The sequence below is a fragment of the Peromyscus californicus genome, unplaced genomic scaffold (assembly GCF_007827085.1).
Source record: "Peromyscus californicus insignis strain IS unplaced genomic scaffold, ASM782708v3 Scaffold_13__1_contigs__length_99412109, whole genome shotgun sequence".
In the NCBI taxonomy this organism is placed as follows: Eukaryota; Metazoa; Chordata; class Mammalia; order Rodentia; family Cricetidae; genus Peromyscus; species Peromyscus californicus.
In genome coordinates, this window is record NW_026294424.1 from 12,369,165 (window position 1) to 12,393,223 (window position 24,059).

General features: G+C 42.4%; 1 protein-coding gene across 1 annotated transcript in view; it reads left to right on the forward strand.

Moving 5' to 3' along the window:
- Abca13 (ATP binding cassette subfamily A member 13) overlaps positions 1-24,059 on the forward strand; it is a 446,515-nt gene that overhangs the window by 26,619 nt on the left and 395,837 nt on the right. Inside the window, exons 3-5 of the mRNA XM_052734499.1 lie at positions 2,142-2,265; positions 20,402-20,553; positions 22,216-22,244. Of these exons, the coding sequence (XP_052590459.1) occupies positions 2,142-2,265; positions 20,402-20,553; positions 22,216-22,244 (305 nt within the window). The remainder of the gene's footprint in view (positions 1-2,141; positions 2,266-20,401; positions 20,554-22,215; positions 22,245-24,059) is intronic.

Sequence of the window (24,059 nt, forward strand, 5' to 3'; positions counted from 1 at the left end):
TAGAGGGTCTAAATCAGTAGAATGGCTGTCCTGTTGTGTTCTTTGCATAGCTGGGTCCTGCAACTGTGAAGAGGGGCAGCAAGGGATGCAGAAATGATACACACAGATGCAGAAAGCCTGGGATTGGTTGGTCTGGGCTCTTCTGCTGGAGAAGCTGCATCATTCTCAATGTACAGCATGTTTATTATTTATAGTTGAATAGAGATATGGGTTATTGCACACGGGTGAACAGGAGGCAGGGTTCTTATACACAGCCGAACAAGGAGACAGGGTAATTATAAACACCGAACAAAGAAGCAGGTTTGGTTAATGTCAGTAGGAGCAGTGTTTGCAGAGGAGTAGTCTCCAGGCAGTAAACATCCAAGGGGAAAGCTATGGTGGACGTTTTCAATATCCACACATGGATCAGAGGAAGGCTTTACCATCTCTCTGAGCCCCACCTGGGGAAGATGTTGCACTTCCATGGAGCTGATTCAGTGGGGTCCTTGACATAGCTGTGCCCATGTCAAGCAATCCACATTCACTCAGGACCCGACTTGCCTTCTACATTCCTCCTTTTCTTATTTCTCAGATGTTCAGGATGAATCTTCATGCTTAGTGCAGGGGGTTTCATTGCAGTGCTTGACACCAGACCATGGGGATGATAAGAAGCCTACCAGATGCGATGCCCAACAAAAGCAAAGGGACTGTATTAGTAAACTAAAGGGATTCAAGTCCTCAGCTAGTCGAGGATAATTTTTGCAGCGTTAGCAGGAGAAGCAGTTTGATCATAAACCTTTTGCTTTTCCAGGAGGTGCCAATGTAATTAATTGGTTCACATCTATGCTATCATTATTGTGGGTCCTAACACCCAGGAGGTGCATCTCAATTATTTCCCAGTTATATCCACTCATATATTCATCATCCATGTGACATATTAAATCCTGTCTAAATCACAGGACTGTCACCTGCCCTGAATAGTTGAATGGAGGGAGCTCATGGGTACTCCAGGTAGTTAGAGAAGTGCCCTCCAAAATGGAGGAACTCTTCAGTATGAACAGCTATGGGAGAATATTGACCAAGCCACTAGATGAGAACACACAGGCCCAGGAGGCTTCTCCCTTTACTGGTCTTACCCTCATGAATGACCAGACACATCAGAAATAGGACTGGGCTGTTAAAAAACTGAGTCTCATTTCATCAGAGCTCATTCTGGGCCTCTGGAAAGTTGGGCTACCAGGGCAGGCTGCTGGAAAATGCCCACTCACCTAGCTTTTGCTGGTGGCCCATGTAGCCAGCTAGGCCAGAACTCCACCACCAGATGTCCTTCACCTTCTTGATGCTTTTTTTTCCCATTCAGGCATGTATTTGCCCATCAATTTTACTATTATTTATTTTTCTCAAGCTGCCAAATTAATTTCCTCCTTCCCTGAAAACCAAGGGCACCCTTCCTCAACACATCCCATAACCAGTGAAGCTGCAACATCTCCACCTCATTCCACGGTTTCTCCAAATATCCAAAGTACCAACATAAAACTACCTATCTCTCAATTTCATATCTCCACCCCATCCCATGGTTTCACCAAATATCCAAAGTACCAACATAAAACTACCTATCTCTCAATTTTACTTGTCTCACAAATCTCTTTATAAGTACTAACATATTACCGCCTGTTTCTAGATTCTACCTGTTAGCATCTAAGTAGCTAACTACAGATTCTACCTATTAACATGTAACTGCCTTCTCTAGATTCTTCTTATTAATACACGAGTGCCTATCCTGAAATGCTCCTCCATCCATTCCTTTATTTGTTCTGTTATCCTTATTTCTTTCCTTACTTTCTTAGTGTGCTTCTCATGAGAGCACTCCCTTTTCTAATCAATGAGAATTCCCCATAGCCAGTGTCTACTGTTTATGACCTTGTTTGGGTACCACCTGCCACATCCTGCATGGTTCCAGGGACTGACCCAACTGGGACAGCAGGAGAATAAAGAAAGGATAGATACATAGACACAGAAAAGCTGGATTCTGGTGGGCTGGGCTTTTGGATGAAGAAGCCACTTGCCCCGCACATTATATACAATTGGACTCGAAGGCAGGGCCATTGCATATTTCTAGTGATAGGTGTCAGAACTAATATCTTCCTTGTGTTTATGTCCAGGTTACTTGCAAGCCCGGGATCTTCCCAGCCGGGGTGTTCTCCCTTTTGTTCAAGGACTTCTTTGCAACACTGGTTCAAATTGTAGGAACATCAGCTTTGAGAGTTCCATGGATCACCATTTTCGGTATGAGAAATACAAACATCCTTTTCTTAATTCTTAGGATGGTTTTATGTGCTGCCCCCTCTCCTCAAAGCCCCCAATCTCTACAACATCATGTGATTTTTATGCATGCTTAGTACTTTGGAATGTGTCAGGGACAATGAAAGACTAGACTTCAGAGTTAAAAACAAATCAGTTTTATTGCTCAGAGTGGCATAACAATTGCTCCTGCTGATGTCCACTGCCTCTCGAGGCTCATAGTATATTAAATGCTGATGAGAAAAATTCGATCTGCTTTTAATTATTTTTCTGTAGTTAAACTCTGACATCAAAATTACTTGCTTAGTCATTTTTACTTTTTCATTTGAGTATCATTGGAAAATGAGTGGTTTGGGGGCTGACTGCTGGATGTTCTTACTGTGTGCTATTAGATGACCATGATCTTGTGCCAGCTGTCATCAGGTGAAAGAGCAGCCAGGTACCACTTTCCCCTCTGTACTGACCCTCTTCAGATGCATGATGTCTTTCCATTGTTTTCTTGGATTCTCACAATGCTGAGTCGTGCTGAGATAGCCCATGGCCTTTCTTGGTATTGTTAGTCAAGAGACAAATTGGGAGTTGGTTTAAGTGACAAGATCCAAAATGAAGAAGTTTAGCTTGGAGAATCCAAAGTGTTCTAGGAACTTTTCTCAGGTGGAAGAAAGAATGGAAGAAAGTGACTAGTTGATTATCATGTTTTGAATTTATCAGATTGAATGATGTGGAGTTGAATTCATGCTTGTTGCAATTAAACAATTGAAGATTTTAAAACATGAAGCAAATGTTAAAACAGAAGATGTTTATCTTTCAACCTTAGATTTTTAAATTTTATGCATATGTTTTGCCTGAATATTTAATATGTGGTGTGTATGTGTGTGCCTGGTGCCAACAGAGGTTGGAAGAGGGAGTTGGAGCTCCTGGAAGTGGAGTTACAGATGGTTGTGAGTAAGTCCTGGAAACCAAACCCAAGTCTTCTGCAAGAGCAACAAGTGCTCTTAACTGCTGAGCCATTTCTCCACTCCCGTCTTTCTACTTTAAATAGAATCCTTCCAGATAATTGTAGACATAATGGGTACAATAATTATAAGTGGTGCTGTTTATATAACATAACATCCTAAACTGAATAACTTTGTGGAAACACATAAGAAGTCCATATTGATTTCTCACAGTTCTGGCTACCGGGAAGTCCAATACTGAAGTACCAATATTTGGTAACGACACTTGCTCACAGAAAATACCTTCTACCTGGTCATCAAATGGCAGAAAGTCCAAGGGGTCTCTCTGGAGCCTAACTTACAAAAGCACTAATTCTGGTCACCAAGTCTCTTCTCTCATGACCAAATCCCCTCCCTGTATCTCCTAATAACTTAGGGCTGAGTAGCAACATAAAGTTACGGGGCAAAGATGCAAATATTGAGCCCTTTGCAGGCGCTTATTTTTCTGAGATAGGTGTGTAAAAATAGAGGAGACTCTTTTGAAGTCATATAAATAACAATCCTGAAATACCCCGTGACCTCTTCTCTTTCTCACGAGTGTGCAGAATAAAAGAAGAAGATCCAAGACTCTCAGAGGAGCTTTGGAGACTGAGAGTTACCATCACCTTATGTTCTCTGTGACTAGGGCTTCTCACCCCGCACCCCCCCCCCCAATCTTAATTATGTGAAGATTAAGGGACAAAATACAGAAGCCTGTGACACAGAATCAGGCAGTGGGAGTTGTAATCAGTTCTTAATAGAGTGGCTACACCTTTTAAAAATCTTTAAAATCATTTACAGTCTCAACATTCTGTCGTCTGTTTCGGTCTCTTTCTCTCTGTGTTTGCGTGTCACGATGGATGAGCGTGCAGATGTCAAAGGAAGATCTGGGGCAGTCGATGCTCTCTTTTTACTTTGTGGGTACTGAGGACTGAACTCAGGCCATCAGCCTGGCAGTGAACACCCTTACTCTCTGAGCTATTTCACTGTCCCTTGTTCTGCTTCAGTCTTCTACACGTGTGTATCCGACTTTCCCCATACCATTTGTTAATGAGGATGCCTTTTCTCTAGTGAGCATTTTTGACAACGTCGTCAAAAACCAAGTATCTGTAGCTACACAGGTTTATGTTTGGATCTTCTGTTTTATTAATCTAAATGCCCGGTTTTGTGCCAGAACCATGCTGTTTTTGTACGATGGCTTTGCAACGTAACTTAAAGTAAAATATGATGTTTGATGCCTTATTTATTCATTTTGCGTAGGATTGCTATGGCTATCTGAGGCTTTTACGCTTCCAGATGAGTTTTAAGATTGTTTTTTTTTTTTCTACTTCTGTGATGAATAACATTAAAATTTTGATGGGAAATCATATGAATCTATAAATTATTTTTTTGGTAGGATGGCCATTTTCAAAATATCTAATCCACAGTGTAAGAGAGCTCCCCACCTTCTAGTGCCTTCTTTAACTTCTTTTGAGAGGTTTTTTTTTTTTTTATTTAAGTTTTCCTTGTAGAGGTCTTTACTTTCTTGGTTAGGGTTTTGTAAGGTATTTTCTAAGGCTCTTGCAAATGGCATTGTTTCCCTTATTTCTTTTAAGAAAGAAATAAGTTTGTTATTGTTACATAGAAGTGCTACAAATTTTAGTGTGTTAATTTTGTAGCCCACCACTTTGCTCCAAGTGCTTATCAGTAGTAAGAGTGGCATCTTGAGAGAATTGTATCATTTGCAAATAAGGATACCTTGGCTTCTTCCTTCCCTATTTGTATCCGTTTAATTTGCTTTTCTTGTCTTACTGCTCTAGCTGAGACTTTTGGTGCTGTATTGAGTAAGAGTGGAGAGAGAGGTCAGACACCCTTCTCTGGGTCCAGATTTTAGAGAAAGTGCTTTCACGCTTCCCATTTAGTACAATATATACATCCTCTTTTATTTTTATTAAAGTATGTTCCTTCTATTTCCAGTTTCTTCAGGACTTTTATCATGAAGAGATGGTAAATTTTATCAATGGCCTTTTCTGTGTTAAGATTTTGTGATTTCTGAGCATATGTGATGGATTACAGTTATTGATTTACATGTATTGAACCTGTATCTCTAAAACAAAGCCAACTTGGTTCTGATGGTCTTTTCAACATGATCTTTTGATATATTCTTTAATTTGGCTTGCAATTGTTTTGTTGAAAATTTTTATATCTATGTTTGTCCAGGAAATTGGTCAATAATATTCATTTTTGTTGTGTTTTTAATTATCATCAGGATAATACTGCCTTACTATGAGATTGGCAGTGTCCTTTCCTTTTTTCATTTTTTGGTGTTGGTCTGGTAGACTACTTTTTTTTTTTTAACTCCAAGAAATAACTAGTGTTTTTTTTTTTTTTTTTTTGTCTGTGTGTACCTTTATTTTAACATTCACATGCTAGTCTGCAGAAACTCAGGGGTTGTAGAGTCAACCTTGCAAGTGTTTATCTCACTTTCTCAAAACCGTAGTCAGTTGCAAAATTCTCCAGCATTACTAGGATTTTAAGAACGTTAAATTTTAAAATTCCTCTTGGTACTGAGGAGAGCCAACTCAGATGCGTGGGAAATGTAAGATGAAAACAGAAAGAACGGCAGAAGGAATGAGAAAAGTGCAAACTGTGAGAAAGAAACAAGCTCTGAGGGAGAGTCTGGCTTTCAGACCTGCCTGGCCAGCCGTCACTCATTTGCTTTCATGTTTCTTCAGATATGATTTCTGCTGGCATTGAAAGTAAAAAAAAAAACAAACAACACACACACACACACACACACACACACACACACACACACACGACCAAACAATAGAAACACACCCCTCTGACTGTCTTGGTTTACAAATCCTGAAAACGTGTTTTCATTTCAAAACGAGTTGCGTATCACCATGGCCCATTTGCTTCACGAATGGCCGTGATCTTCCTAATCACTCAGGGGAAGTATACATTGGGCTGAGCTTCCAGGTCCATTCTGATGTGAAGTAGGATTATGAAAATCAGCTTCCTCATTCCTGGCTTTGTAGGGAGATTCCCCTCTGCTCCAGTAAGAGGATTTCAGAGCAAAACCACAATTATTACCAGCAGCAGATTAAGGGGCTATTCCCACAGGGTGTTTTGTTAGGGAGTCACTCCTTGTTCAAGATAAAGTGAATAAATAGAAGCAAATTGGAAATGTTCGGTGCTACTCACATGCTCTGTACATCTGACCCCTCCTGCTGCCAGTCATCCTTTAGCCCTGCCAGCAGGCTCTTTGCTCTTTCCTGCATAACTTGCTTTGTCTTCTACTCTCAATTTCTGCTTAAAACACTACTTCTACTAATAAGAAAAGTTTGGGGCTGCAGAGATGGCTCAGTGGCTGAGAGCATGTACTGCTCTTGCGGAGGACCTGAGTTCAGTTCCCAGCCCTCTCACATCAGCTGGGAGGGACTCAGCGTCATAACCTCAGCTCCATGGGACCTGATTTCCTCTTCTGGCTTCGACAGGCACCTGTGCTCATACACAGACTCCCACCTCTGCATAGACATGTAATTTAAAAACAAATGTTAAAGAAGTTTCAGTTATTTGAATTATCCACATGCCATGATAGCCATTATGTTTGGCTTTTTTCCCAGTCTAAAGTGTTTCTAAGCTCTTAATGATCACTTTCCCCCTCTGCTGCTTTCTCTGCTACGGTCTGTTCTGTCTTCTTCATCACCTCTGCTGCCTCAACTTCCAGCTTCCCAGCTGACTTTTCACCCTTGTCTTTTGGAATTTCTAGCTTCTGAGATGCTCTGACTGCCTGAGGACTCGTTTTGTTTTTTTTTTCCTGAGTAGCTAAATCCTCCTGCTTCACCCAAAGCAGCCGTCATAGGTGGGAGTGGAATTTGCAGTATGAAATAAATGCCATCCTCTCCAGCTTGCTTGTGGTCATGCATGGCATTTTATCACAGCGATGGAAAGCCCAGCTAAGACAGAGATTGGTAACATACTTGTGGGTTATTTCTGCGATAGACTTGGTAATATTTGGGGGAGAACTGTGGAAGGATTTTGAGCTAGGGAACCCACTGAGTGTTCAGAGTTTAATGAGCCACTGTGGGAACTTAGAAGATACTGCTGAGAGCAGTGCAGTCAATGGAGGCCAGGCTTGTGAAGTTTCAGAGGGAAGAAAGATTCTACCAGGGCTGTTTGTATATTTTGTCTTAAGAGTCTGTGGTGTCTTGTTTGCTGAAGCTGCAGAATTGGAAGAGACAAGAACTAAGGCATTTGAAATCTTCTGGTAAGTGTTTCCTCAGAACTATTACACAGAAGCTGTGTTCCAGAGGCAACCAAGGTTGTATCTCTTGTTGGCAGCCAAACTTGGTAGGAATCATGAAGAGCAGCTGGGGCTTGACACCATGAGAGGTCAAGAGAGGCCACTGGTGAAGGTGAAGCCTCATCAGTAGTGAAAACCCCAGGATTGAAGTGGTCATGAAGAGAAGTTGAGGCTTGACACAACATGGCAGGGTCAAAGTCCCTGAAGACATCACAGGAGAGGCTATTGGTGAGGGTGCAGCCCAGCTGCAGTGGAGACCCTAACATTTTGTAGATGCCATTAGCATGGGACAACTACCAAGGACAGCAGCAGGTGTGGAATGGAACCAGCCTGAGTCTATGAGACAAGCTGTGTGTGCTATAAATGGCCTTCCAAGCCCTCTGAAGGAACCCGGAAGATTCTGAATGAGTCCCAGATGTCTGATACTGACTTTACACTCTTGAACTTTGGTTTTGCTTTGTTCAGATTGTTACTGTGCCCTGGTTCTTCTCTCTTGAAATATGAATGTATTTAACTTATTCTGATTTTACTGGACCCCCAAATTTAAAGACTTTGGGATTTTGAAGAGTCTTTGACATTTTAGAGAGATGTTGGAGGCTTTCAACTTTGAGAGAGACTTTGGATGTTTTAAAGAGACAAACATTTTAAAGTGTTTGAATTTTTAAAGACTGTGGGTCTTTTAAAAGTTGCAATGTTTTATTCTGTAATTTCAATGTTGTCATGCCAATTGGGAGCCAAATGAGAAAAGAAGGGTTCTAGTGGAATAGTGATTTGTTTGTGTGTCAAGATGACAAGGGGTCATTTGCTCCATCTAGTTTTGTGTCAACTTGACACAAGCTGGAGTTAACTGAGAAAAAGAAACTGTAATTGAAAAAATGCCTCCATTAAGATTGTCCTGTAGGCAAGTCTGTAGTGCATTTTTAAAATTAGTGAGTGATGCCCAGCTCACTGTTGGTGCTGATGCTGGTAGCTGTGAGAATGCAGGCTGAGTAAGCCATGAAAAGCAAGCCATTAAGCAGTGTTTTTCAGCTTTTACTTCAGTTCCTGTCTCCAGTTTCCTGCCCTGCTTGAGTTCCTGCCTTAATTTCCCTCCTCAGTGATGGACTCTTATTGGAAGTGTAATATGAAATAAACCCCCTTTTTTCCCCCAAACTTGCTTATGGTCATGTCTGACCAAGACATGTGTCATCTGCTGTATTTTTCCTAATTTGTGTTTTCCTAATTTTATCCTTCCCACATAAAATTACATTGACACCCTTATTTTAAAAATCTATTGATTCCTATAGACCCAGGAAGCAAGGATGGTTGCTTCAAGTTTTCAAAGGTCATAGTCACTTCTTTATTTTCCTTGGAACAGATGCCCTAACCAGTAGCTCTGAGGTGGAAACCACCTTTGCATGTTACTTTCTTTTTTTTTTTTTTTTTTTTTCGAGACAGGGTTTCTCTGTGTAGCTTTGCGCCTTTCCTGGAACTCACTTGGTAGCCCAGGCTGGCCTCGAACTCACAGAGATCCGCCTGGCTCTGCCTCCCGAGTGCTGGGATTAAAGGCGTGCGCCACCACCGCCCGGCTGCATGTTACTTTCTAATTGAACTCTTCAGAAAGAGGGAAAGAGATGGCACTTTCACAGAGAGCCTATGGGTAGACTCTCTGCAAAACTGTGCATGGCATTATTACCACAGCTGCTCTGGAGTTCAGAATATTGAATAAAGCGTAATTATACTTGAACCTTAAGATCTAATTTAAAATGCCTCATTTGGTTTCAGGCTTATTTCAAATCTAATACTATTCAGCCTTCCAGTTTCTCTTGTTTGAAATGTCAAGGTCTATGTTTTACTGGGCCATAGTATATTTTGAAAACATATCCATTCTCTGTATTCATATATTTGGGACTGGAAGATGTTTCTTTGAACATGTGTTGCTCCTTAGTGTCAACCATATCCTCTTTAGATGATATGCAGCAAAGGTCTTGTACCATGGACTTCAGAATCAATAATGAAATAAGTCAAGACTTTGGGGACTGTTGAGATTGAGCACATGTTGTTTACATAAGAGAAGGCCTCAAATTTTGAGATTTAGGTGCTGAGCATGGAAAGCTATGGACTGAACTGTGCCGTCCCATAATTCAGATATTGAAGCCTTAACTACTCATATGACTGTACCAATGACAGGACCTTTACTGAAGTTCACAGACATCCCAAGGGAAGATCTTTGATATAATAAACCTCTTCCAAGGAAAGGGAGAGACACCAGAGTGCTTCTCTGTTCTGTCTGGACACATCTAAGCATGGCCATCTATATACCACAAAGATGCCCCTTCCCTACCTTTGAGCCCAGTCCACCCAGGACCCTGCTATCAAGGCCTCCAGCCTCCAGATCAGTGAGAAAAGATATCTCTGTTATTTCACACACCCAGTGCATGGTGCTGTATTACTGCAACCCAACTAATGTACTTTATGTTTTCAGACATAGTTCCCTTTGATTCTTTGATGCTGCTTCACATTGGAGTTAAGGTCCTCACCAGAAAACTATAATGTTTGGGCTTTCATGGAAGCCATTTTTCTTCATTGTTTCTCTTCCTTTGTGAAGAACCATTTTCCTTATTTGTCTGACTGTGAAAAGTGTCAGTTGAGGCAATGGTAGTGTGCAGTTCTGCCCTTTTCCTGTTCCACTGTCCTTTCTGACCCTAGTGACGGTAGGTCAGGGAAAATCTTGGAGTCGGTGTAAGTTCTCAGCTTCGTTCTTTTTAAACGTCATTTTGCTTTTCTAGGGCTTATGGATTTCACACCGATTTTCAAACTTTGCTTGTTTATTTCTGCAAAGTGCAGGCTAAGATTTTGATTGGTGTTATGTTTTTAGGAAAAAAAAGGTAAAAAGGTGACTCATTTGAAGTACACAGCCCAATAGTGTTGACATATTCACAGTTGTAAATTAGAGTTAACATTGATCATCATAATCAATTAAGTTTTTTCGTCGTTTCAAAAGGAAAAACCTATGCCCATAGCTTCCATTCCCTCTCCCCTCAGTGCTGGACTTCAGCAGCCAGCCTTCCTTTCCTACAGATTTCAATCCTGTGGTCGGATCCTTTTTTATAGAACTTGTGAAACTTACAGTTGTGTGTGTTTTGTCTGTGTTGGTGTGCATGAGTATGCATTTGTGTGCATGTGTGTTTATATGTATGTACCTACATGTGTACCTATGTGTGTATACGTCTGTCTGCCTGTATGTATGTGTGTGTGTGTGTGTTTGTCTGTATGTGTGTACCTGCATCTGTGTGTATGTGCCTGTGTGTTTGTGCACCTGTGTATGTGTGTGTGTCTGTTTGTGTGTATGTATATATGTGTGTGTGTTTGTTCACATATGTGTACCAGGATCTAGGTGTGTGTGCCTATGTGTTTGTGTGCCTGTGTGTGTATACATGTGTGGATGTCTTTTTTTTAATTAGTATTGTCTTGGAGTTTCCTTTATGTGGTACCTAACAATATTTCATATTTTAAATTAGTGACTGACTGACTCCTCTCTTCATGCACTGAGGATATTTAAGTTATTTCTGTGTTTCAGCTATTATGAATGAAGCCAAAGTCTTTATTCAGGTGTGTTTTTCATAAACTTTCCTTAGGCTATGTGGCAGTTTTATTTAGCATTTTGAAAACTGTCAATGGTCAGACCTTCTCCCAAAGTGGCTATGTTAGGAAAAAAACCTACAGAACCTTCTATTTTCTTTCGCCTTTACTTGTCTTAGGAATCACAAACTTCGGTGGTCACGCACGTGGGTCACATTATCAGCCTCCCACTAGTTTTATAGCAGTGGCTCCTCTGCTGGTGAGTTATGGTGACAGTGGCTGCCATGGTTATTTTTCATGGACTCGGAAGCCACTTGTGCTGAGAACATTAGATTGCTTCGCCTGCAGACGTCTCTGGTCAGGGTCATCACTCCGTTTCATCTTCCTGCTTGTGGGTTCTGAGGGTCTGGTTTCTTTTTGTCCTCATCAGTACTTAAAATTCCCTCCTCCCATTTTTTCCTTCCCTCTCTTCCTCTCTTCCTCTCTGCTCCTTTGTCTCCCACCCTTTTCCTTCGATCCTTGTACTGGGGAACTCAGGATCTCATTTCATCCGTGCTGGGCAAGTGCTCTTCCATGGACCTCAGTCTCTAGTCCCTTTTCTTCTGAGACAGCCTCCTCCCACTCACCAGCATCCAGCCTGTGCCTCACCAGGAGCAGAGGTTCAGGCAGACAGCACCTTGTCCATCTTCACTGTGGGTTTGATTTGTGTTTTCCTCCTACAGACCCTTCAGGCAGATGCCTCATATAGTGATGAGCTATGCATGCAACTGTAACACAGTAGCAACCCCAGGGGCAGAGATGGTCTAGTGCTCTTAGGTAGAATATAGGACTTGTTCATATTTATGCGTATACATCTGTGTGTATGCGTGTGTGTATGTGTATGTTTGTGTGCATGTGTGTGTATGTGTGTATATGTTTGTACTTCCCTGCCATGTGGCCCAGGAGCAAGCTCATGTGACACTACAATCCAGACACAGAAATAACTCTTCAGGCAACTTGAGAATTCCCTCCTGTCTTTCCTGAAGTCACTCTCTGTCTGCATGTTGTCCGAGAGGTTTTTGCACCCCATAAGCCTCTCTGCTGATGCAGTAATCCAAATCAAACCAAATCAAACCGAATTAGAAAAAGCCCCGGTTTAACAGGTAAAGCATTCCTGGGTGATTCACCAGCCCTCCAGAGAGGAGATGGGGACACAAGAGAATGGAAAACCACATGTCTGTTTTCCGGGATGCAATTTAAATACCCTATGGGAGTGGTCTTGAGCATCTCCGGGGGAGGGGCTGTGTTTGGCAGGCTTTGAGGAGGTGGGTTTGGGGAAAGAGCTGAGGTGGACCTTCCACAAGAACACTGTCCCCACCAATCATGGATCTGTCCTCTGTCTCTCTAGTTTTGTCATTCTGAGAATGTCAGTGGAATAAAGAATGGAACCTTATGGAATTAGTTTGTGGTTTCCAGTTAACACCATACTCTAAAGATCTGCTTGTCTTGTATGTGCCAGCACATCGTCTTTCTATTTATTGCTGAGTAATATTCTATTTATGTTTTAATGGGCATATCTTTTAAAACTTGCATTATTAGAGGTCTTTAAACAGCTGAAGATTGTTATATGCTAGTGGAAAACTGAGGGCAATAATCAGAAATCTCTTGCATCGGCATGAAGGCTGCCCTCCATGTGAGGCACCCTACTGTGCTCCTTCATCCTGGTTTTCTTCTTGGTGTTGTGAGACTCTGGGCACTTTCGTTCCTGCTCTGGAGTGTGGCTGTACACATGCATTCTTTGTGAATGTGCACAAGCAAGTCCCAAAGTGACATGCTAGTGAGACAACCACTCTCTATGGGTATTTTAGGAGAGGCTTATGAAATGGTGTTGCCAGGGAAAACAGGGCTGCTTTTCATAGATTCTTTGTCTTGTAAATTAAAGAATTTAAAAGTGGACTCAAAGGCTGGGCAGTGGTGGCACACATCTTTAATCCCAGCAGAGGCAGGTAGATCTCTGAGTTTGAGGCCAGCCTGGTCTACAAAGCCAGTACCTGGACAGCCAAGGCTACACGGAGAAACCCTGTCTCCAAAATAGCCAAACAAAACAAGGAAAAACAAAAGTGGACTCAGGAGGAAGCGCAAGGACCTTTCAGTAGAGTTTGAGGGGAAATCAACAGGGCAGGCAAGCTGAGCATCTGAACAGCTGCCTGAGAAAAGAGATGGAGAAGAGGAGGAGGGCAAGTCACATTCTATGAGTTAGAAACAGTCTGTGAGCAGCTGTGTGTGTGTGCATGTATAGGTGAGGAAGTGTAGCATGCTTCAGATTTTGGTTGATACCTAGTGGAGATCCGTAAGTGGCTACATCTTAGGAGGGGCTACTGGGGCTTGTAAGTGCATACTTCATTAAGGCGATAAGCATTCCTCCCATTTCCTTAACTTGTCCTTAGGCATCAACTCTCTGGAGGCAGTCTTTTGGCCAGGTGATTGACAGGCACAGGTGTATTAACCCTATAAGAAGGGGCAGTAGTATGTTCTGGTAATCTCACCATCATTTGGGCAGTGTAGAGCACTGTGTCAAGCCTCGACCAAGCCTTGATACTGCCATCCTTTCATATTGTGTTTGAAATTTTAAGGGGGGGGGCAGTAATTGTGCAACTTCCTTTTCTTAAAACTGGTGAGGTACCAGGGAAATGAGAGGTGGGGTTCAAAGCTTATTATTATAAAGGAGTGGTCCAACCTCAGTGACCTCCAAGTTTGCCAATGCCCGCCTCGCTACTTCCATCAGCATTTGAGGTACTTGGAATTTTGGAACTATGCTTGCTCAGTTGATGTCCTCAATGTAGTGTTTGAGGTCTGTTCCGTCTACTAAGATAATTTGTGGGGTGTGTTTGTGGCTCTCCAGTTCCTGTGTCCTGTCATTGACCTGGCAACACACACAGTGGTTCTTCCCTCTTAGTAGCTGAGTTGGGAATCCCTAGTGAGAGGTAAACAGGAGAAATGGAGAGTGCGCAGGACACGGAGATTCCAAAGTCAGAACGTGGGCTGGGGAGACAAAGAAAAGTGACCTTTATTTGTGGCTAGTTAAGATTGCAATGCTAGAGACTCAAATTCAAGTCATAACAGCTCTATTTATAGCCCCAAGCCCTTAGGAGGTTGGGAGTTTTGTCTTTGTGGGTCAGGAATTACAATGGCGCAGGAGAAAGGTCTTTAGCAAGGGGACTGCCTGGTACAGCCTCAGGTTCTAGATGGATTTGAAAAAGGGCTCAGTGCTTAAAATCATTTCAAAATGCTGCCTTTCAATCCAGCAAAGGTCAGCATGAACGGAACCTCAAGGCCATGTCTGCAACCTGTTTAAAGGCAGTTTGCAGTGGCATTAGCTGAAACCTGCTCTCCATGCCTTGGCTCAGTTTCTATGCTAACACACCTCCGTTCTGATATTCTCCTTGACACTGTGAAGCACCCTGGAGCCCTCACTTCTGTCCTGCAATGCAGTGGCCCAAATGCATTCTCTTCTGTTGTCCCTTAACAAAGTCACACAGAATTCTTGCTTTTTTTTTTCTTTCATTAGAGGACAACGTCTAATGTCTCAAACTTGGCTTCTCTATTAAACACTTATATCCTCACAGATTTCAAGTTGCTTCTTCCCTGAAGGTGTCCTGGAGACCCCCAGCCTGAGATGCAGGTGGACATTACCCCAGGCTGCACCCTGACCAGCCTTATTCCTGGCTGTGTGTTGTCCATAGACATTTTCTCTCTGGCCTTGGAGTAACAGTATGAGAGCCTCAAGCAGCTTCTTAGAATTATTATATTTCTACCTAATCATCCTAGAAACAATAATAATTCAATAAGGACATGGTCTGTTTGTTAATTAATATGTAAGAATTGGTAAAAGCAATTAAATTACCGTACTGTTTCTGAAGCTGACTCACTCCTGAAAGCAGCATGGATCTGCCCCAGTTGCACGGTTACTATGACCCTTCACCATCATTCTCTAAGAAAGAGGGGCTAGCTCATCCTTATACCATCCTTGTTAAGTGGATACTGTGGTCTTACTCGAATGATGGGTTTTCCGACTGTGATAACTCTTCTTGTAATCAGAGGCTTTTTCTGTCCTGCTCGGTCCTACGGCCGCTTTTAGAATAATCACTCAGAGGCTTAATATTAATTACAAATCATTTGGCCTATTGCTCAGGCTTATTACTAATTAGCTCTTAAAACTTAAATTAACCCATTTCTATTAATCTATGTGTTGCCATGGTGTTACTGGTCTGCTGGCATCTTGCTCCTTGGGTGGCTGGCTGGCTTCTCCCCTTCTCTACCCTTCTTTTTCCTGTATCTGCTTGAATTTCCAACCTGGCTCTATCCTGCCTTGCCATAGGCCAAAGCAGTTTTATTTATTAACCAATGGGAGCAACACATATTTACAGTGTACAGAAAGATAATCCACATAACTTTCAAAAAGGTCTTGACTACAAGGGATTCTTATGGGCTCCAGGCTCCTCATTTGCAAACCCAGGCATTAGCTTGACCCATGATTTCCAGGCTTTCCTCTGCTGGCAGCCTCAGATCCCCACGTGGCAAAACACATGGCTGTCTTTATGCATCACATCTGGTTCCTGGCCTTTGAGGGTGATACTTGGGGCTAGTTGAGGGCTGAGAAAGAAGTTGAGTTGTTTCTTCCAAATGAATTTTCTCTGCCACATCTTCTTTCCAACCTGGTATCCTTACAAAACACAGCCCTCCCCTCAAAGGGAATAAGAGGTAGTTTATTCTAAATCAAATATGAATAACCATGCCATAAGCACACAGATTCAGATGATCCAGAATACTATGTTCCATTGTGAAAGACATAACATGAGTCTTTCATTGTCACAAGCCCAAGGGAAGCCACAAATCAAGGCATTTCCCAGATGTATTGGTGGGGCTCTGAGGCAGCTGGGTTACAGCAAAACGAAGCAATTGTTATGGGATGGTGCTTAGTTTTGGGTTGATGGAAGACAATGTTTAACCAAGTTAACACATTCCAAAAGTTTTACTTGATAGGTTAGACTCAGGGGTGAGCAATGAACTTTCAGGGAACTAAAAGTTACCCAAGGTCATTTGGTCGTGGATTGGCGATACTGTGATCCTTCACAATCACAAAGTTGTAAGTCTATTGGCCTTGTAGAACTTTAACACAGTCTACGTGTGAACTTCAGTTTACATGGGTAAGATAAGGCTTTGGATAGCTGAGTGTCAGTGAAGAACTGGGTTTAGGAAGGAGGAAGCTGCGTTCCCCAAACCCTGCTACAGTGCTAGGATTTCCCTGGTACCTGGAGAATCTTCTCCTCCACCCCTACCTCTCTTCCTTCTCTACTCTTTCCCTTCACCTCCATCTCTTGTTCTTCTCTACTCCCTTGTCTACACATGCTATAACACTGAATTAAAGATCTATATACTTACTTTCTACTCTGAACATCTCTCGTGTTAATAATAGTTGATAATATGAACAAAAGAATGAAATAAGTCATCTTTAGACTAATATTTAGACCATAAAACCAGCTCTTTGTTACAGGGGAGCTTTGTGTCCACTCCCTTCCACCAGTCCCTTCCACCTGGCAACCCTGGGTCTCCAGGGGGGTGTTGGGCACTTGCAGGGCTGGAGAGCAGTCTTCAGAGGCCACTTCGAGGTTTTAATATGGATTCTCTCTAGAGAAGCTGTAACTGATTTCCTCTTGTGATTTTGGCATTTGGAACACTCAAGAGGAAGACTGATCCCTCCCTTCCTCCCTCCCTCCCTCCCTCCCTCCCTCCCTCCCTCCCTCCCTCCCTCCCTCCTTTCCTTCCTTCCTTCCCAGATGAGATTCTAGGGGCTCATCTGTTGGTGAAGATGGCCTCTCCACCCTGGGTCGGCTGGGTTGCTATGAGTCTCTGCTTGGAAGATAATTTCTTCTTCTGAGTGCTCTGCTCCAAGTGAGGCACTGAGCTTATTTTATTTATCAAGGATGTTTGGTTTCACTGTAGGCTCTGAGCAGTGAATGATCATGTCTGTGGAGGGGATTTTTCTCTTAGTCATGCAAACTTTGTTATTTATTTCCAAGGTTCTCTAATTTATAAAGTAATACAGTATTAAAAACCTCTAAAGGGTTCTATAATTTGTAATCAGGAAAAATTCTTTTCAATTTTATGCCTTTCTCTTTTTTAGATATGCTAAAAATTTAATTTGGTGCTTAGTTACTTTAACATGCTTGCAGCAACTTGTGGAATGACTTTTCTACTTTATTCCAAATCAGTAGTTTTACTGATTAAAACAAATTCCTACTGGGTCTGAGCTTCATTGTAGGCAGCCGAACAGTGCTGCCATACAAAGTCATGAGGATACTTTCTCATTACACACACACACACACACACGCACACGCACACGCACACACACACACTTTTTCCCAATCCGGTAGGAGGAATGGGTCCCCAAAGTAGGCAATACAGTCAGAGACAGCCCCTGCTCTCACTGTTAGGAGTCTCACATGAAGACAAAGTTACACAACTGTAACATATATACAGAGGGCCTAGGTCAATCCCATGAAGGCTCCCTGGTTGTCAGTTCAGTCCCTATGAGCCCAGGTTAGTTGGTTCTATAGGTTTTCTTGTGGTGCCTTTGACTCCACTGGGTCTAGGACCCTGTTTTTAAGGTGAAAGAAAATCCTTTCAGAAACATATATTACTATTCACTTATTCCCCTAGAATTAGAATTTATGTGGGTTACTTTTTTTTAGCATTTTCTATGCTTATAAAATATCAAATATCTTATATATATATTACCTTGTAGGAGAAACATTGCCCAATGCTAAAATAAAATTAAAAGAAAAGGAATGCAAGAAAATATAGCTAGAATGTTAAGAGGTCTTATTAATAAAAAACCTGAAACCAGATGTTGGGGTAAAAGCTGAAAGATCAGAGAGACAAAGGAACAAGCCAACTCTTACCTCCAGGACTCCTCAGCCTGAAAAGCCTCAGCCAATAGGCTTCTAGCTGAATGAACTTCCTCAGCCGAAAAGGCTTTTGTTCCTGTCTCCTCATGTCTTATATACTTTTTTCCACCCACCATATTACTTCCTTTCTCAGCCTCTCTAGTGCTGGGATTAAAGGCATGTGTGCTTCTCAAGCAAAGGCATGAGATCTCAAGTGCTGGGATTAAAGATGTGTGCCCCCACTGCCTGGCTCTGTTTTTCTCCTAGACTGAGTCAACCTCATGTAGTCCATGGTGGCTTCGAACTCACAGAGAGTTCTAAGAGGCAGAGAGATGGATCTCTGCCTCTCGAGTGCTAAGATTAAAGGCACTGCCTGGCATCCCTGTTTAATCGAGTGGCTTGTTCTGTCCTCTGATCTTCAGGAAAATTTTATTAGGGTGCGCAATATGTCACCACAAGAAAATGTTTTAATTAAAATTTAAAGCAAAAAATATGATTAAAAAGATAATCTACTTAGAACAAATAGGTTGTATACATAAAGGAAGGAGGAACTAATCATCTCCGTGGGAAAACAGTTACAATCCTTGAATGTTCAGTGCACAGAGCTCCTCTCTACCATTCTCAAAAGAGAACTCTTGTTTCTCTTCCTGGGTGCTAAGCGGTGTTTCAGGCTTGAGTCTGTATTTCCACTCTGCTCCAGGAGAAGCCACTGGTGCCTGCATCTTCGTAAACCCCATTTTAATCAGATAAATACATAGGCATGGATGAATTCAACCACGTAGGATTGATGTTTGCCATATCCAAGGGCTGACTACCCTGGCAGGGGTCACCATTTAGGGCCAGCAATCCCTCAACACGTCAAAGCATCAGAAATACAGAACTGAATAGTATAGTTAATGCTCCACACCTAATTTGTTAAAGGTCTTTGCAGGGTCAACAGCAGATCCTGAATCTGTCTTTCCCCTTTCTCCAAAGCCTCCTCCTCCTCCACCATCTTTCCTCACTCTGTACCCACAAGGCTCACTCTTCTAATGTCAAGTGTACTTGTTCATCGGGGAGCACAGGAAGGAGACCAATTCTTATTTTAGTTTTTAAAAATTCTTTTGAACTTTATTCACAGTCTTTGAATTTGTGTACAACTACACATCTTTGAAGAAAGCTCTTTCATTGCTTCTTTGTTTTTTTTAAAATTTACTGATTTTAATATTTTACGTGCATGTGTATTTTGCCTGCGTGTATGCCTGTGTACCACGTGTATGCCTGGTGCCTGAGGAAGAGAGAATACAGCTTTGGATCCTTTGGGAGAGGAGCTACAGAGGGTTTCAACCCACCATATAGGTGTTGGAATCAAACCTGGGTCCTCTGCAAAAGCAACAATTGCTCTTAACCACTGAGTCATCTCTGCAGCCCAGCATTACTGCTTTTAAGATTTATTTTATTTCCACTTTGCCCTCATACCTTGGGCAGTTGAAACAGATATTGAAAAGGCAGGGGGAGGAGCTGCTCCTGTGACTGGCTCCTGATCTTTGTGCGGAAAGCCTTGAGGTTCTTACTGTCAAAGGGAAGTTCGCAGCAGGTGTTTTGTGAGTGTTCCTTACAAGTTGAGGGAGTTGATGTCATTCACAGGAACCTTTTACTATGAAAGGCCACCGGGCTTAGCAAATGCTGTTTCTACAGCTAATGGTGTGCTTGGGTGGTTTTTCCTATTAAGATAGGAGAAAGAGCTGTTGAGTAGTTGTTCATGTATATTCATATTCAGCAGATCTGTTGAATATACTGTTGAATAGTTGTCTTCCCACGGCTGACTACTTAGAATCCTCCACTCTTTCTTATGCAGACACTTCTGACTCTTCTCACCCCTGGGCCTTTACACATGTGCTGCCATGCCCAGCACGGACTCCACAGTTCTTCCAATTCTTGGGCCATTTCTCAGCTATCAGCTATGAGCCCCTCTCCACCACCCAGTACCATGCATTCCTTGTCTCATAGCATCTTTCCCTACTCACAATCCTCTCTGTCTCCTGCTCATGCTTACCAAGGCTTACTCTCTGCACCCTGAGTGCGGTGTGTCGTATAATACACGTTGAATAAATGAAAAAAAAATGGCTAATGACTATATAAGATTTTGAGCTTTACAGATAATGAAGAGAATGAGGAAAATTTTTCTAATCTTAAACATGCATATACTAGAGATAATTTCCCTTTTGGATGATGGTCAAGGGTTTTTCTGGTGGGTGGTAGGCACGTAACCTTGTGCATATTTCATTGAAGACTGTTTCGTATGGAGTGTCAAAACCCTTTTAAACACTAGGGAAACTGATTCCTGTAAGAATTCTTCCACCCGTGGCATTTATTCTTTGTGTCTGAAGTTCGTCTAGGTTCCAAACTACAACTGACGACAGCAAAGTCAGTAGCCTGGCCTTTTTAAAAGAGATACAGGACCTGGCTGAGGATATTTTTGAAACAATGGACAAAGCAAAGAGCTTACAAAAACTCTGGCTGAAAAGATCTGAAACCCCAGGTAAGAACCTAAAAAAACATTATCTTGTTTTCTTGGACACAGAATGAGAATCTTTTATGCTACTAGCTTCTCCAGGGTTAAGAGAGCGCGCGCCCCCTGCTGGACAAGGTCAGCGCTGCTTGCTGTTATGGAAGATGGGGTTGGATCCTTCTTCCTCCCTGGGAGGCATAAAGGGTATAAAGGAGGAGTTAGCCAGCCCTCCCATAGGCTGAGGCCCACCTAGCTTAATCACCTCTCTAATGCCATCTACCCATCCCATGTCATCTGTCTATATTTAAGAACTGTCCGCACCTTCTCTACATACATTCCTGATTCCCTTTGTTCGTGGAGATGTGACTTGGTCTCTTCCTTTTTTGGTTTTTGAGAGAAGGTCTCAACAGAAGGCAGGTATTCTTCCACAAGAGACGAGGGAGTTCTACTGGGGTCTGGGTTCATGCTTGTAACCTCAGCATTTGGGGACTGTGGCAGGATGATATTGAATTCAAGGCCAGCCTGGGCTATGTGGTAAAGATCTTATCTCAATAAGCAATAACATTTTTGGGGGGTGGGTTCAAGTGCAGTGTTTTTTTTTATGATTGAGAGAACTAATTGTCTTCAGAAGGATATATCCATTTTCAGCTTGTTATTGTCTGAGCTATTTCCCATAGCCAATGTTATTTAAAAATCTGAAAAACAATAATTTTACTTTTCTTTCTCCTCATGTCTGAAGGTTTTGCTTGTTTGTTTTCCGAGAAAGGGTCTTGCTTTGTAGCTCTGGATGACGTGGAGTTTACCATGTAGACCAGGCAGGTTCTGAACTCAGCAATCCTCCTGCCTCTATTTCCTGAGTGTTGGGATTGCAGGTGTTGTTGTGGAATATTAGTTAAAGATGTGTTACATTAGTTTATGCTGTGGAATATTTGTTTAATGATGCAAAGATGTGTTGCATTCTTTTATGCTGCATTTATTTAACTCTGAAGCTGTGTTACTTTGCCTGTCTAAACCACCTGATTGGTCTAATAAAGAACTGGACAGCTAATAGCCAGGCAGGAGAGAAAAATATGTGGGACTGCCAGGCAGAGAGAATAAATAGAAGAGAGAAGAGGAGGAGCAAGAAAAAGGAGAGAAGGACACCAGGGGCCAGCCGCCCAGCACCACAGCTAGCCATGGAGTAAGAAGGAAAGAAAGAGATATAGAATAAAGAAAGGCAAAAGTCCAGAGGTGAAAGGTAGGCAGGATAAGAAAAGCTGGCTAGAAATAAGCCAAGCTAAGGCTAGGCATTCATAAGTAAAAATAAGTCTCCATGTATTTATTTGGGAGCTGGGTGGTGGGCCCCCAGAGAGCAAAGAGTAAAAAACAACTGACTATAGGGTGTGTCAACATATCCAGCTTGTTCTTCTTTATTTACGTTCACTCTTTTCATTGTGTGGTGAGTACTCACAGTGCCGTGTGTGATTAGAGACAGGCAAAGACACTGAACAAAGTATTGAAATTCCTTTACTATTTGGTCTCTGGGAAACTGTATCGATGAGGTTTGGGATATGACAACCACCGTCATCTTCACATTTACCCTTCTGTTTGCTCACCATTGTGTTTCGCGCCTGGGTGTTTCATCTCACTTCCAGACTGAAGCAGGTGCTCTGGGGGCTGAGCAGCTGACCTGTTGAATGTGTTTTATTGTAGGTTCCTCTGATGGCTCCAGTTTTCTAACAGTGAGTATTCCCAGTGATGCTGGACACACAGACACAATGATTCAGTGTTCCCTTTGTAGCTGAGCTTGTATTTTTCAAGGACTCTATTAATCATTTGATTTTTTTTTTGAACAACTGTGCAGGGTGGAATTCAACAGAAATAAATTTGCATCATATATAGATTAAAAGATGGGTTTTAATTTCTGAAGTCAGAGTTCTGGGTGTATGAGGAGGAGAAGGTTGGAGGGGAGGGAATGGGTGGTAGGTGGTACTCAGGTTGCTTTGGGGGAGGGATTTAAGTCAACATGAACTCAAAGTTGGTGAGATTTGTGTTTGGCATGTTATTTTTGACTTGCTTTAAATGCAGGACTTTCAGTTAAGGTCATAGTTACCAATGGGACAACTTATTATCTGTACACATTTGAGGTCACACTGATTGTATCAGTCTTTCATTGTCACAAGCCATCTGACATTTAGAAGGGCTACTCATAATTCCCTTAAAATGCTAATTTGGTCATTAAAATAGTGCTTCACTGGATTAAGCTAACATTCTTCAGTTATTTTAAACTGAGCTTGTATGAGTGAATCCCTTTGCCCTGGTATAGCAGTTAGGCTAGATGTCCGATCACAGTTGGGTGTCATTTAATGGAAGCATTGGTTGGCCTTTATTGTTGGACTCTTCTAGTGGATTATCATGTACACATTTTCTGGAGGTGCCTTAGAGCCTTCTGAGAATTGTTCAGACACAATGTCAGTGCTACCAAAAATGCTTGGGCTTTGAGTATCTCATGGAGTAGTGTGATAGGGAAGAACCTCAATGTTGACAGGTTCACCCTTTGTGTAGGCCTCCACACCCTTGACTCTATTGATGGCTGGGTGAGTCTGTGTCATGAAGATGCCTGTCTTTGAAAGATGCTTAGCAGTATTTCCACCTCTGCTTTCCAGAAACACAAGATGGGCTGGGGCATGTTAGTGATATATCAAGGTGGTTTTGTCAAGGAGGGTGTGATGACACAAACTGGGTGTTGAGGTATAAATAGTCTGGGATAGATGTATGGATGTGGGATGTGGAAGGTGTTGGGGAAGAAGTGATGCTTGAAGGATGGAGAGTGTAGATGGAGATGAAGGATGGAGAGTGTAGGTGGAGATGAAGGATGGAGAGAGAGAGTGTAGATGGAGATGAAGGATGGAGAGTGTAGGTGGAGATGAAGGATGGAGAGTGTAGGTGGAGATGAATGATGGGGAGTGTAGGTAGAGGTGAAGGATGGAGAGTGTAGATAGAGGTGAAGGATGGAGAGTGTAGATGGAGATGAGGCAGAGAATGTATCTGAGAAGGTGTGTGAAGCTAGGAGGAGGAAAAGAAGGAGACAGAGCTGTGTGGAAGTCGAGAAAAACTATTTTCAAGAATATGGGGTGATCCACCATCTCAGTACTGTGGAGGGATCAAGTCAGAGCAACAACCACTCCAAGCATCAGCCTGCAGGTGGCGGGTGATGCTGACAGGAAAGGCTATAATAGAGGAGGGGACTCTTGGCTACTAGAATAGGAACAGCCAGGAGATGGTTACACAGTGCCAGCAGGAGCCTGTCAGGTTCCACATTTCCTGCTAGCTATCTTGTCTAGCCTCAGCTAAGGCCAATGGTTCCCTGAGAACCCAGCGTTCTGGTCACAGCACCCTGCACCAAGAACATGCTGAGAGGATTTGCTTTCTGCATCTGTTCCCCATCAGGAGCAAGCTCAGCTGGAGAGGGTGGGGACTGGCGCTCTGAGCAACCTTCCCAGGGTATCACCCATTGGTGGTGTCTGTGACAGCAAAACCTGTGTCCCTGCCCCTGC